Below are 14375 nucleotides of genomic sequence, written 5' to 3'. Positions count from 1 at the left end.
GTGAGTGCCGGGAGCGCTGCTGGAGCTGTGCAGCAGAGGAAGGACAATCCCATGGGACAGAGCCCGGGTGTCCTGGGAGCTGCTGACCCGGGCGAGAGGAGCCACAGTCCCCATCAGGTGAGTGAGTCCTGCGGGGTCACCCACTGCTCCTGTCACAGACAGAGGATTCACCACCTCATCCCATTCCTGATCCCTTCCTTCAGTGTCTGCTGATGGGAGCTGGGTGAAGGGATGATAAATCCTTTTGGGTGGCGGCTTCTGTGTTCTTTCCTGTTCCCAAAGCCCCGTGCAAATCCCATTTCTGTGGCAGTAATGCTCACAGCCCTCCCCCCTCTCCCCCTACCCAGGGTGTCACAGCTCTGGTGGCATTGGCTGAGCCCTGGAGCCCTTGGCTTCCCTGTTAATTCTGGCCTCTCCTTGTAGCTGTCACAGCAGTACCTCAGTAGCTCCCAGTTCAGTGTGATGTYTGGTCTTTGTTTCCTAGGATGGTGCAAACCCAGACCCAGCTGTCACATCCTCAGAACAGCTTCAGGATGGGGAAGAAACTCTGCTCTGAGCTTTTTCTGCAGCTTCTCAGTGCTGTGTCCTCATCTGGCTGTGGGTTTGTGCCACTCCTCTGCTCACTCCTGAGTTGGGATCCTGTCCCTGCTCTGTTCACTCTGTGAGTACCACAACCACTTCTCCCATTTCACCAGAGCAGCTCCTCAGCTGGAGCCAGCCCAGGAAGCAGCAGTGCTTTGGAATGATGAAGTGCTCTGGAATGATGAAGTGCTCTGGAATGGTGAAGTGCTTTGGAATGATGAAGTCAGTCATCACAAGGATTGTTCCACGGCTGTCTTGTTTGTTTTTCTGAAGAACCAGAGAGGTACTGGACTGACTGAACCTCCCCTTCTCCCCATGCACCATTTGCCCCTGCAGGGGGACAGTTTTAGCCTGGGAGCTTCCCCAGCCATGTCAGAGGAGGGGACCCTCCTGTACCCACAGTGCCCAGGGGATGTGTGGGGCTTCTCTCTTGGGTATCCTGGCTTGTTGCTGGCCACACTTCAGGGCATTCTTGGCACCTTAAAATGTTGTTAAAAATTGTTAAATCATAACTATTCTAACAGGTATTTGAGCTTGGTGGGTGCAGGAGACTCAGCCCCACACCATGGGGGGCTGTAACTGCTTTTTTTAAGTAGGGAAATGACACAAGAATGAGCAGGATTTCAAATGGATTGGTGCTGTGAGGCACTTGAGATTAATAYACCTGGAAATGCAAACTGAAATGTGTTAAAAGTGGTTGCTGTGTGTTTCCTCCTAGAGACATTTCTGTACTAGAGATGTTGCATTTGTGTGTTCAGTCTGCACACATTTGTGCTAAGGACTGTCTCAGAGGGCTGTGTTTTCTGTGTCCATATCCCACCTGCACGTTTGCTCAGGTCCATTAAATCCCTGTCCCAGTTTGAGCAGCTCTTTCAGCGTTTGCCATGGTTTAACTCCAGCAATAATCCTGCAGTGCACAGGGCTGGGCTGTACCTGTGTGTGCTTTCCAGTGGATGTTGGGCTCAGTGTGAGTGCCCAAAGCTGCCCTGTGCAGTGCCCCTGGAAAGCTCAGGGCTGTGGCTGTACCTGTCTGTGCTTTCCAGTGGATGTTGGGCTCAGTGTGAGTGCCCAAAGCTGCCCTGTGCAGTGCCCCTGGAAAGCTCAGGGCTGTGGCTGTTCCTGTCTGTGCTTTCCAGTGGATGTTGGGCTCAGTGTGAGTGCCCAAAGCTGCCCTGTGCAGTGCCCCTGGAAAGCTCAGGGCTGTCCAAGCCAAGGCCACCTGCTCTGAGCTCTGCAATATAACTGATGTCTCTTTAATTTCATCTCATTTTGTTACAAGAGCCCAAGATGGAAGCGCAGCATTGCCATGATCCAGAACAGCAGCACAGAACCAAACCCAGCCCTGGGCAGAGCAGAGGGAGGTGCAACAGCAGAATGCAGGACAGGGACATTTGTCACCAACACTGTTCACTCAGGATGGCAGTGTCACTCAGGATGGCAGTGTCAGGATGGCTGTGTCTGTCACTCAGGGATGGCAGTGACACTCGGGATGGCAGTGACACTCAGGGATGGCAGTGACACTCAGGGATGGCAGTGACACTCAGGGATGGCAGTGTCAGGATGGCAGTGTCACTCAGGGATGGCAGTGTCACTCAGGGATGGCAGTGACACTCAGGATGGCAGTGTCACTCAGGGATGGCAGTGACACTCAGGGATGGCAGTGACACTCAGGGCTCTCTGGTGACACAGGGACAGTTCCTCTCTCAGCTGCTGTCCTCAAAGCTGCCGCTGCTGCCCCAGGAGTGGAACCTGATGGTGCTCAGGGGGTCTGCCACGTACCCTGCTGGGACAGAGGGTGACAGCACTCAGCACTCCCTGCAGTGCCAGGAGCTGTCCCTGCTCTGGAGCTCACAGAGCTCTGCTGGAGCTCACTCACCGTTTTTATCCACAGATGGGTACTGGAAGCTCCTCCTCATGTCCTCCAGAGCCAGGCCCTGGGCAGGGGACTGCCCGCTGCTGGGTGGAAACAGGGGGGACAGTTTAGAGAAGGCTGTGATGGCACAGCTCCACGATACAACAACTCTTTCTCCAGAGTGCAGGGAAAGAACAGGACCATAAACCATCAGCCTGAGGCTGGGACACAGCAGTGCAGTAAACAAAAATCAAAAATAAGTCATGAAGTGAGACCATGGCCCCCAGGCACACTCATTCACCCTTCTCAGTGTAACTGCCCTCAAATACCCCATTTGGGGCTTCACAGCTGTCTCTGGATTGCCATCCTGGAAACAATTCCAGGCATCAGTCCAGGGTTATTGAAATGTATTTTATGTGCCACTGCTAAAAGGTTCTTGCAAATACATYGCTTGGGCAAGGAAGATTGTGGAATTATCTTCCTGTCATAGACCAAACCCTCTGTCCTGACAAAATGCTGTGCATCCTTCATCCTAGACATGGGAATTGTTGTGTTTGCCCTTGAAATCAGTTCTCCCAGTGTAGGGTATAATACCTCAGGTATTTACTCAATGGTACCAAATTAGAGAGAACCCATGTGTGTTTCTGCYTTATAAAACATCAGAAGTTCTTCTTAACCTTCTGTGGGCATGAAATGAGTGATACACAGTTTTTAGGATGCACCCAGGCAGGAACAGTCCCAGCAACGCTGACTCTCACAAACCTCTGTGATGCTGCTCCTTACATTATTGACTCCTGCCTGTGTATCTGCTGGAGAGGCAGTACCCACCCCCAGTACCCATCCTGCAGTGCCTGCAGTACCCACCCTGACCCCCAGTACCCCCATACCCACCCCTGACCCCATACCCACCCCTGGCAGCAGAACCATCCCCATACCCACCCCTGGCAGCAGTACCCATCACACAGTACCCCATACCCACCCCTGGCAGCAGGCAGTCAATGCTCTGGCGTTCAGGGCGTACTCCAGCTCGAAGCGGCTGCGCAGGGCAGCGACGTGGCTGCGCCCCGGAGCCCCCCGTGCCACCAGACAGTCTGAKGAGGAGGAGGGGGACAGGGACCCGCTGCTGTTGCTGGAGGCTGGAGACATTAACTGCGGTTAAAAACACAAAAGGGTATCATTATGATATATTTACAAGTCCTTTCTCATCTCTCTCTCATAAGCTGTATCCCACTTTTCCCTGGACTTTTCCAGCAGCTCCAAAGTCACTGCTGTCCTCAGCTGCTGCCTCTGTCCCCTCTGTTTGTACACACAGACCCCCATCACAGGGAGCCAAATCCTTACCTCAATATTGCACAGACACTCCTCCAACTTTGTAACCACCTCTGAAAACTCTGGTCTCCCCTGTGGACAAACAGGAAAAGCAGGGTCATCCATCAGATGACTGGGCAAAACCTGACTGAGGTGATCTCAGTGGTTCCTTCTCTAAGAGATTGGTTAAAAAACCAAATCTGACCATTGACATGACCCCGAAGCCCAGTGTACAAAGTGTTCACAATCATTTATTGCACATAAAGCAGMTGACAAGCCCTGCCAGCTCCAATGAAACGTGATCAGAATCCATGGGATCTGCCCTTCAGACACCACAGAACAGACTGGAACTTTAAATTGCACTCGGTAATACAAAAACATTTACTGTACAGAGCTCAGCCCCACGCCTCACGGCAAATTCCCTGGCTCTAATCAAAGCTCACAGATCCAATTAGGCAATGAAAAAGCTTCTCAGGAGATGCTGCTGAACCTGTCACAGTTTGCTYTGGAAACAGCTGCCATCAAAAGTTTCTGGGAAACAGATGTTCAAGTACTTGATAACAGAAACAATGACATGGCACACAGGAACTAGTTTTCATCTGGGATCAGCCTTGAATGAAATTAAAGACAAATAAAAGGATACATTTTTTAATTTGGAGGCATTTCATGGCCATCCAGCAAAACCCCTACAAGTATACTCTGATTTCTTTAAACTGAGCAGACTTTGTGGAGAATTTAGACTCATCAACACTTATTGAGCCCCAAAACTCACCATTTTCCCTTAACAAATGGTAGCAAAACACCTTTAGTAAAGCTAAATAGAGCCTAATAAAGGCCAGTAGCAAAAAACCTTTAATACCAGTAATTTTACCAAGGTCTCGCTCACATCTTGTGCAAAGTTGATGGGCTGACTGAGCTGTCCATTGCTTTATAGCTCTGTCCTGAAACTCTAAAACATTGGGAGGATAAAGTGACATTTGAGTCATGCTGATGGGTAATAAACTACACTGGGACTCTGGAAAGATGATTTCTCCTTATAGGGCTGAGTGGATGTGGGAWTGCTGAAAATACAGAGGGACTGCACTCATCTCAGTGCTTGCTTAACACTTTAATATGGAACCTTATTAATAAATTCAAAATGAATGTGTGTTACCTGCTGTCAATAGCAGTTCCTTATAAAAATCTCAGAGCAGCAAGGAATTTTCTACTCATTCTATAACAGCTCAAGTCCTAATCAGCATTACTTGATTAATTAAGTTTTGTTGAAAGGCCRAATGTTAATTTTCTTTCCTCCTCAATTCACCATCTCTGCTGTATTTCCTGACACACCCCAWTCTGTGTCTGGAGGCTTTCTGCAGTGACCCTCCCCAGTGAAACTCTGATTTTGGGGTGTCAGCCAGAGAAATGAGCCCGTTTTGCTGCTGCCAGGAGCACTCACCTCAGGACAGGCGTTCCAGCCCCTGATGAGCAGCGTGGAGATGGGTTTGGGGATGGAGTAGCCGATGGGGGGGCGGATGTGGTGATAGGCCATGTCTGCTGCTGCTGCTGCTGCAAGGGACAGCCAGGGACATGTCAGAGCCCAGAGACATGTCAGAGCCCAGGGACAGATCAGAGCCCCGGGACACATTTACCCACCCCAGGGACAGCAAGGGACATGTCAGAGCTCAGGGACACATCAGAGCCCCAGGGACACATCCACCCACCACTGGGACATGTCAGAGCTCCAGGGACAGCCCAGGGACACATCAGAGCCCCAGGGACACATCTACCTGTCACTGAGACACATCCACCCATCACTGGGACAGCAAGGGACATGTCAGAGCCCAGGGACAGATCAGAGCCCCAGGGACAGATCAGGGACATGTCAGAGCCCAGGGACAGATCAGAGCCCCAGAGACAGATCAGAGCCCCAGAGACAGCCCAGGGACACATTTACCCACCCCAGGGACAGCCAGGGACATGTCAGAGCCCAGGGACAGATCAGAGCCCCAGGGACATGTCAGAGACCAGGGACAGCCCAGGGACAGATCCACCCATCCCAGGGACAGCAAGGGACATGTCAGAGCCCAGGGACACATCTACCCACCCCAGGGACACATCTACCTGCTACTGGGACAGCCCAGGGACACATCAGAGTTCCAGGGACACATCAGAGCCCAGGGACAGCCCAGGGACACATCAGAGCCCCAGGGACAGCCAGCAGCACGGGAATGCTGAGCCAGCCCACCACCAAAGGCCTAGAGTTAAATGGGTTTTCCATTCAGGCTGAGAGCAGGGGCCCGTCCCCATCACCACGGGCACAGGACACTCAGGTCACAGTCAGACAGTGAGGGTCCATTGGCAGAAGGATCCAAACCCTCCCTCTTTACCCACTCTGGCTCTGAGCCCGTCCTGCAGTGCCAGGASCGATAACAAATCCTGACAGACACACAGGGTGAGAATCTCAGGAGAGCAAAATGCAGCCCTGGAGATGTGGATCTGCTGCTGTACCACCCCTGCCCCCTGTTTGTGGGAGCTGTCCTGAGGCAAACAAGATGTACTGAGGAATGGCAAACAAAATGCACTGAGGAATGGCAAACAAGATGTACTGAGGAATGGCTTTGCAACCCCAACACCCACGAGAGAGATAAAAAAGCCTGTGGTCTGAGTGTCTTGTTCCTTGTCCTAGACCCAGACAGGACAGTTCTGTGCTTTTCACCAAATGCAATATCTTAGCACTTAATAACACACTTCAAGATATTGGTTAAAATTACACAGTGTAGCTACTTCTCTRGTTTAGAGAAATTGAAAGCATGAATTCATGGAGCGTTTACCTGGTTTGAGGTGAGCAAATGGAATTTCCCCCGTTAGGAGCTCCCAGAGGCACAGGGCGTAGCTGAAGACATCGGCTTTGATGGTGTACCTGGTGCACTGGGTGAACACCTCGGGGGCCATCCAGCGCAGGTTCTGCACAGCAGCAAACAAAAAACACACATTAGCAGGGTTTGCTTCCTATTRCAAGCACTTACTCCCTTATTTGTGTGTTTGTTTTCTTTTGTTTTCTTATTTCCTGCCTACATCACTCCATRAAATAACTGGTAATCTGCCAGGAAATATCTTCAGCTGGCTTGCAGAATCCAGTCAGTGTGTTACTGCATTAGCTTGGTGCTATCCCAGCTTCCTAGAGCCAGGCTGGGCAGGCTTTGAACACTGCAGCACGGTGAGAATGAACAAAGAACCCCATGCTCAGGGTCTGGAGAACACCTCATAAGGTATGAGGGACACGTGCACATGTGCCACACAATGGGAATTAACTGCTGCTCCACTGGTGGCAGGAGAAGCTGCACTGGACTGGTCCTGCTCTCGTGGGGTCTGGCAACACAGGACACATCTGGACTTAAAGCCATGAGGATAACAACTGTCCTGTAAATCTGTGAGCAATGGGCTGTTGTGAAGAAAAGAGCTGTGAAATAGGGGAATCAGTGCTGAGTAACCAATTCCTTGTTAGAAAAAGGAACCACCTGCCAACAGCATGTGTGTGAGTGGGGAAGTGTGGATTAAAAATGACTTTTAGTAAGGAATTGGGGAAACAGAGTTCCAAAGGSAACCTTATAAAGCATTGTTTTCTATTGCAGATGTTATATATTCCCTCATCTCTGCTATTAGAAAGAGGAAAAAATAAAACCAAGACAGAGAAACATTGAGAGAGATGAAATACTCCACCAGTCCATCTTTTCCAACAAACACATTTCCGATGCCTTCTTCTCTTAAACTGTGTTTCCCTGCATGTTTGATTTTAATGATGTGGAACAAAAGAAGAAACAAACCCCAGGTTGTTTTGTCATGTTGTCTTCATCCAGGGATTGCAGAAATCGAGATTCTGAAACACAGCAAGGAGAAGAATTACTGTCAGGCCAATAGAGACACACACCTCGTTATGCAAAAGCCCTGCCTTAAGCACAGTCCCACAGGATCCTCTCAGTCAACACACGTTTAGTTTTAGAGAATTTGGGTTAATTTAGAAATGTTTCATAAAAGCTCCTTACCTCCAAAATCAGCAACCACTGCATGACCATCCTCATACAGGAGAATATTGTGACTGGGGAAGAAAAAAACCTGTAGGTAATTGTTTGATAGTGTCTTCAAGATGGTGAAAATGTTATYGTTTTTGGGTCATAGTAAGTGCTTGAGTGCTTCAAATCACCTCCTTGGGCAGTTAAATGTTTGTAAGTATATCTCATGTTTATTGTTAGAAAGTGCACATTACCCTGAGAGGGCAAACCCAAAGCTTCAGAAATGATAATGTCAGCTTCCAATCAAGATCAGCAAAACAGCTTCTATAATTAGTTACAGTTTGGTACCTGCAGTAGAAAATACACCCCACAGAAATRAAGCTTGGAAGGTACAGCTTAAAAATGCTGCAATTGCCTCAGTGGCACCCGAAAATTGGAAAATAGGACTCTTAACCCTGTGTTTCAGAAATACAGCCAGAAAAATCCAAGTTGATTAATCCTGAGTTTCGCAGAATCAGAAGTTGTCTTCTGTTAAAGTCACCCAGGAATTGCCACAGTGAGAGTGGGCATTTTCTCTTCAGGAAACCACAAAAGGAAGAACACAAGACCAGACCAAGGAGTGTGCAATAATCCTGGCTTTKGAAAGGATCTGGTTCTGGGGTCTGCCAGCTACAAGCACAGCACATCCCTTCCCAGGGATTCAGGCCTTTCAAAGATCCCTCTGCCTTTAACGTGCTGTGGGTGTRATGAAAAGGAATGGATATTTTAGGATTTCACAAGGGATATTTCACAAAAAGAGTCCCATTCTCCATCCCCATTACTGCCATCCTCCCTCTCATCTCCTCACCAAGCAGCTCTCACAAGTTTCAGACAGTCAGAGCCATCAAATGCAGGTCAGTCCCTCAAAGGCTTGCTCCAGCCACCTTCAGCTCTCATGGCTTAAATTCAATTGATACTAAAATGGTCTTTCTTTAATAAAAGGCTGTAATCATTGTGACTGCCATCCCTCACCATGGTGTGAGCAGTAACAGGCTGATGCATGGCACCATTGCTGAGAGCTGTCAGAAGTGAAAAGCAAAATAAAACTCCCAATTATTCTTCAAATGGAAGGATAACCCCTTTTCCAGGGTACAGACATGAAAGATTAATTTTCTTCTCTCTTCTGTCAAGATATATTGTAGGTTTATTTAATGCATTATGTGCAGTGCATTATATTTCAGAACTCACAAAGGTGATTATGAGTTATGTGAAAATTTAAGTTAAAAATATGAGTCTCCTGTGAAGCCTCTGGCAAAACTTAACACGGAATTTCACTCTTAGTGTTTCTTTTAAGTTGTTGTAATGATTTTCATGTGGTAATTGTGTCTGTGGGCTGGCTGGGGCTCATGCTGCAAACACAACTCCTGCTCTTGCACTGAAGTTTCACAAGTTGAGCTCTCCCAGCAGCACACATCAATGGCACCAGTGTCCCTACAGCAAATTATCTTCTGACCCTCACAAATACCATCTGGATGAGTTCTGTGGGGCAATTACAGCTTTCTGGCTCTCTAGAAGGATCCTGGTTTGGGTTTTCTTTGSTGGAAATCAGAGATTCAGAAAAACAGATGCAGGAAAACTCTGCTTTTCAGTGACTGCAGCCTTCAAGGACAATCACAATCTGGCAGCCCTGACTACAGGAGTTTATATAAAACCTCTGAGATTATTTTCAGTTGAGTTCTGTGATGAGATGAGATGCTGTGGGTTACAGGAGACTGCAGTGTCCCTGTGGTTCGAGCTTTCATGTCCCCTGAATTTTAAGCTTAAAGACAGAAACCAACCTGTTCAAATCCCGATGTATGATGGGCTGGGTCAGATTGTGGAGGTACTCCATGCCTTTGGCCACATCTACAGCAATAATTAATTTAGACTGCAGATCAAGAATTCTGTATTCCGTAAAAAAATGAAAATTACTTGAAGTTAATAAATAGTTGCAAATTATTCTTATCTGTAGATCACAGAATCTTTAAAATTGTTTTACATACAAAATAATGCTATATAATCTATGCAAAGTAAATCTATATATTGTAAAATAATGACAATAACTTTGTGATTACTTACCAATTTACCTAGTATACCCAAGAAACTGAACCAGAGCTCAACATTTTCTAGTGTGTTCCCTCCTCCATTGTTTTATAGTGAAATGGAGACTGCATCAGCACAGATTTCCTGCTCTCCCAGATTCTGCATGGCAGGAGGATGAGGGCAGTACCTCTTCTGCTCGTGGAGCAGGGAGAAGAGCGAGCCCCCCGAGATGTACTGGGTGACAATGGCAAACTGGCTGGGGTCATCCAGGCAGGCTCCCACAAACTGGATCACACAGGGGTGGTTCAGGCGGCACAGGATGGAAACCTCCCTGCAGAACATGTCCACGTCCGATTTGGAACAGTAGGTGTTGGCTCGATAACTGRCAATCAACGTGGAAAAAAGACAAAAGTATCATAAAATATGGGCTTTTAAAAGACTTCAGGTCATTGACAAAACAGGATGGAAAAGCCTGACAAACTCACCGTTTGATTGCCACAATTTTATTTCTACATCGGCCCTTATAGACTTTCCCAAARGACCCTAAAAATGGTTTAAAAAAATSAGCACAAATCWGTTTGTYATGAGCATCAGACATYTGAGGWGGGTGCAGTTTGAYKGGTGGTACCTGAGCCGATGATCTCGTGGAACTCGATCTCCGAGAGCTGCAGGTGGAAATGCGACGGCAAAGCCGCGCGGAGGAGCAGCACATCAGCCTTTTCTGCAAGAGAAACACCACATCAGCCTTTTCTGCAAGAGAAACACCACATCAGCCTTTTCTGCAAGAGAAACNCTCACCCCGTGTGGAAAACAGGGGAGCACCAAGAATAAAAGCACTGAACCCTTGCAGTGGGAAAGCTGATTTTCCCTGTAAATTGAGTGCTGATTCTGCTCCTTCCCCAATAAACCCCACTGATGACACATCTGCAGCACCACTGATCCCTTGGGTGCTCCTTTAGCACAGCAGCCACCAGCGTGTCCCACATTCCCAAACTCATGGCATGGCAGCACAAAATCCCTCACATGGAGAATGAATTCCTTATTTCTGTGCAGCCATTGCTCATTGCTGCTGCTGGGGATGCTATTCCAGAACTGAACGGCTCTTGGTGACATCAGCAATCTGAACTTTGCAATTAAATTTAGCTGAGAAACATCTCTATCTGATCCTTTTGTTTATTACTAAAAAGTTTATCAGAATATTTCTAAGTGAAGCATTTTGATGCTTCTACGTAAAGGATGTAAGGTTTTGCTTATACCCCAAGTGAAAATTTAAAGCAGAAAATTGAAAGTACTACATAAAAAAAAGAGGAAATATCTTAAAATACAAATATTTACCTGCATGTTTTAACTGTATTTGTTTCAGAGTAATACAATTTTTTACAGAATTTTTGTTGTAAGGGTAATCCAGGCATTTTACTGTGTGATTTAATATATTTATTAGCATTCATGGATAAGTGGGTATTTCATTAGTGCTATTTCACATCACAGGCTTCTCTCAAAGAAATAAAAAGAAATTTTTTAAAAGTAAGTGTAAAAAAAAGCAAATACAGGAATTGTCATTATGCTGAGTAACAGAACTAAGTGTATTGTTTCCTAAARTTATCCCAGGGAAATGGAACAATGAGCAATAGAAATTCCAGGAATAATGAGTCCTGTGTAGGATGTTCAGGCTGACAAACACATTGGATAAAAAGAACCACAARAGTTCAAGTTTTCCCTGTCATTGCAAATACCTTTTGTCATGCTTTTAATCTTCCCCAGAGGGGATGGCACTGACACGTAGGAACCGTCTGAAATAAAGAACAGAGTGAAATTTATGGAGATCAGTGACAGCATAAGTGTTAGTGCTGATAAACCAGTGAGTCAATAACAGCTGAAAGAATGGAAAATAAAGGGTGAGAATTCAGATAAAACACAAACAGAGCTGATGGGAGCTGTTTGGTCTGGGGTACCATTGATGCTCTTCACCATTCCAGCACAGATCAGTGTTGTATCCCTGCAGGGCTCTGTGGATGGCTGCACCACTGCACTGTGCTGTTTGCTCACAGTGTTATGGGAGCCAACTCAGCCTTTCCATCCACTCCATGGTGTAAAGGAGCTCTGCAGGATTCCCAAACTGCACTGGGAACACTGCACTGGGAACACTGCACTGCTTAGTTCATCGGTGACACTTCTTCATAGCAGAGATTTCATCCCTTTTTTCTGCTCAAGCAATTTTAGAAATCAAGCATTATGAAATATTTCTGTGTGTGCTAATTGCTTGCCAAAACAGTTTCTGTTACACCTGTAAGATCAGTCCCCTAAAGATTTACCCACACTTGAGCTACACCACCCCTAAACCTGGAACAGGCAAATGATTGAGGGAGCAGGCTGATGCTGCTGCTGGCTGGGGGCTCCTCCTGTTTGCACACCTGGAGCATGACCTGGGCAAGCTGCAGTGTACAGCATCCTCATCCCCATCCCCATCCTCATCCTCACCCCCATCCTCATCATCCTCATCCTATCCTCATCCCCATCCTCCTCACCTCATCCTCATCCTCCTCATCCCCATCCTCACCTCATCCTCCTCATCCTCATCCCCATCCCCATCATCCTCATCATCCTCACCCCCATCCTCTCCCAGGCAGTTCTCCAACACATGGCCACAGGTTTTGTTTAATCTAACTCACTTCCTGCCTCTTTCATTTAGTCACCAATAGAAATGAGTATTTTCATAGCAAAATGGATAATTAATTCTTCCAATGGGTGCATTTAACATCCAGAGATATTAAAAAGTATTGAAAAACAAAATGTCAACAATCAAAGAAACACCAGGACTGAACAGCACAAAGRGAACAGCTATGGAAGGCTGTTCAGGACATGGAGAGGTGTGAGCAGTGATTGACAGGGACTGATCTTTGAGCTCCTCCTTCTATGAGTAAAACAAACTGACAWCTTTAATTTAAATAACAGAAGAGTAAATTAAATGTACCCAGAAAGTGGTGAGCCCCATGACAATGATTTTCCTTGTACCAGACAGAACTGACCCAAAGCTCTCTGGCACGGGTGGAGCATTTCCAGAGATTTCAGCACTCTTTGGATCAGCCCTTTGGCTCGAGAGTAAAAGGATTGCTCAGCCCTTACCTCCTCCAGGCTGGGAGTATTCATTGCAGGGGGATTCATCCTGGGGTCTCTTGTAATGCTTCAGGAGGGTCACAATGGCATCGTGACCTGGGTGAGAAAGAGGAAATACAAGCATTACTAGGTAACTCAAAAGACTTCTTATTTTCTTTTTTTTTTTTTTTTTCACAAATGGAAAGGCGTGAGTTTATAACCCTTGTGCCATTCCCAGTGAGCAGATGGTGAGAGCACTCACTGTCTGCAGGCACTGCTGGGTTATTTTGCAGAGTTCTCTCCTTCCATGCTGCCCTTTCCTTCCTGCACAGCTCCTGTGGATTTTGTAGCAGAAACTAGAAAATTGAAATACCTTTCTCATAGGCCCACATCAAACAGGTTTGTTCATCCTTTTCTCCACTGGACCTGCTGGGATCACACGCTACCAGATTCATATCAGCTCCGTTATCCAGCAGGAACTGCACCAGGCGAATGTGGCCGTGGTAGCAAGCGCAGTGCAGACCTGGAATATCAGAGAAATGTGGGAACACAGCACTGAGAACATGGCAATATGACTGCAGTGCAACCCTGGAACATCAGAGAGGTGTGGAGCACAGTGCAATCCTGGAACATCAGAGAAATGTGGGAACACAGCACGAGAACATGGCAATATGACTGCAGTGCAGACCTGGAACATCAGAGAAATGTGGGAGAGCAGTGCAATCCTGGAACATCAGAGAAATGTGGAGCACAACCCTCAGAACTGGAACATCAGAGAGATGTGGGAGCACAATCCTCAGAACATGGCAATGACTGCAGTGCAATCCTGGAACATCAGAGAGGTGTGGAGCACAACCCTCAGAACATAGCAATATGACTGCAGCAGCAACTGCAAACTGATCTCCTTGATAAACAAATATTGTCAARAAAACACCTGAGGCAAGAGGTGCAAATGAAACAGAAAGGTGGCAAGAACCAATCTATTGCCTGTGCACAATGTGCCACCATTTACTGTGCCACCAGAAAAACACCTTCAGCGACTCTGTGTGTGAGAAAAAGCAAGTGGAAACAGAGGCAGGTATTTGTACTGGAGGCAGGAAGGGGTGCAGCCCCTCAGACACCACAGCCCAGCAGCCTAATTCCTCACCTAATAACTTCTAACACTATTTAGAAGCCTCACCATAGGAGGAACAGYTTATACCAGGTTTTGTTGCTCATRACCCAAACAAGCCTGATGCATYCTCACTGAAGTCTGATCACTTCTAYACCTCTGTAAAAATATYTCAGGAAAGCTGGGCTCTGCCTGAAAGGTACTGGAATTAGCCTGGGTAAATCCTGATGGTGTTTCACTGCCCAGCATTCTGGTGCTGGTACACACCCTCACACACAATAAGTACAGTGATGTTACCTGTGTGCCCATCTCTTCCCTGGTGATTGATGCTTACAACATTCTGGTCAAGMAGAAACTTCACAAGTTCTATGTTCTT

General features: G+C 47.0%; 2 protein-coding genes across 2 annotated transcripts in view; one reads left to right on the top strand and one right to left on the bottom strand.

Moving 5' to 3' along the window:
- The window catches only part of LOC130586541 (glutamate-rich protein 3-like), a gene marked incomplete at its 5' end in the record, with an annotated part of 9787 nt that extends 7805 nt beyond the window's left edge, over positions 1 to 1982 (top strand). The window contains one exon of the mRNA XM_057387365.1: positions 485 to 1982. Coding sequence (XP_057243348.1) covers positions 485 to 630 — 146 coding nt within the window. The remainder of the gene's footprint in view (positions 1 to 484) is intronic.
- Positions 1983 to 2031: 49 nt separating this feature from the next.
- The window catches only part of TNNI3K (TNNI3 interacting kinase), a 33025-nt gene continuing 20681 nt past the window's right edge, over positions 2032 to 14375 (bottom strand). The window contains exons 10-25 of the mRNA XM_057387364.1: positions 14297 to 14372; positions 13262 to 13411; positions 12919 to 13005; positions 11529 to 11585; positions 10424 to 10516; positions 10281 to 10338; positions 9983 to 10177; positions 9552 to 9656; positions 7768 to 7820; positions 7549 to 7601; positions 6556 to 6688; positions 5181 to 5290; positions 3776 to 3835; positions 3414 to 3583; positions 2459 to 2538; positions 2032 to 2362 (exon numbers count right to left, since the gene is read on the bottom strand). Coding sequence (XP_057243347.1) covers positions 2286 to 2362; positions 2459 to 2538; positions 3414 to 3583; positions 3776 to 3835; positions 5181 to 5290; positions 6556 to 6688; positions 7549 to 7601; positions 7768 to 7820; positions 9552 to 9656; positions 9983 to 10177; positions 10281 to 10338; positions 10424 to 10516; positions 11529 to 11585; positions 12919 to 13005; positions 13262 to 13411; positions 14297 to 14372 — 1557 coding nt within the window. The 3' untranslated portion in view covers positions 2032 to 2285. The remainder of the gene's footprint in view (positions 2363 to 2458; positions 2539 to 3413; positions 3584 to 3775; positions 3836 to 5180; positions 5291 to 6555; positions 6689 to 7548; positions 7602 to 7767; positions 7821 to 9551; positions 9657 to 9982; positions 10178 to 10280; positions 10339 to 10423; positions 10517 to 11528; positions 11586 to 12918; positions 13006 to 13261; positions 13412 to 14296; positions 14373 to 14375) is intronic.

The sequence above is a fragment of the Malurus melanocephalus genome, unplaced genomic scaffold (genome assembly GCF_030028575.1).
Source record: "Malurus melanocephalus ecotype Western Australia unplaced genomic scaffold, MMel_1.1 scaffold_1197, whole genome shotgun sequence".
Taxonomy (NCBI): Eukaryota; Metazoa; Chordata; class Aves; order Passeriformes; family Maluridae; genus Malurus; species Malurus melanocephalus.
The sequence above is the reverse complement of the archived record's forward strand: the minus strand, read 5'-3'. Positions and strand labels throughout refer to the sequence as shown.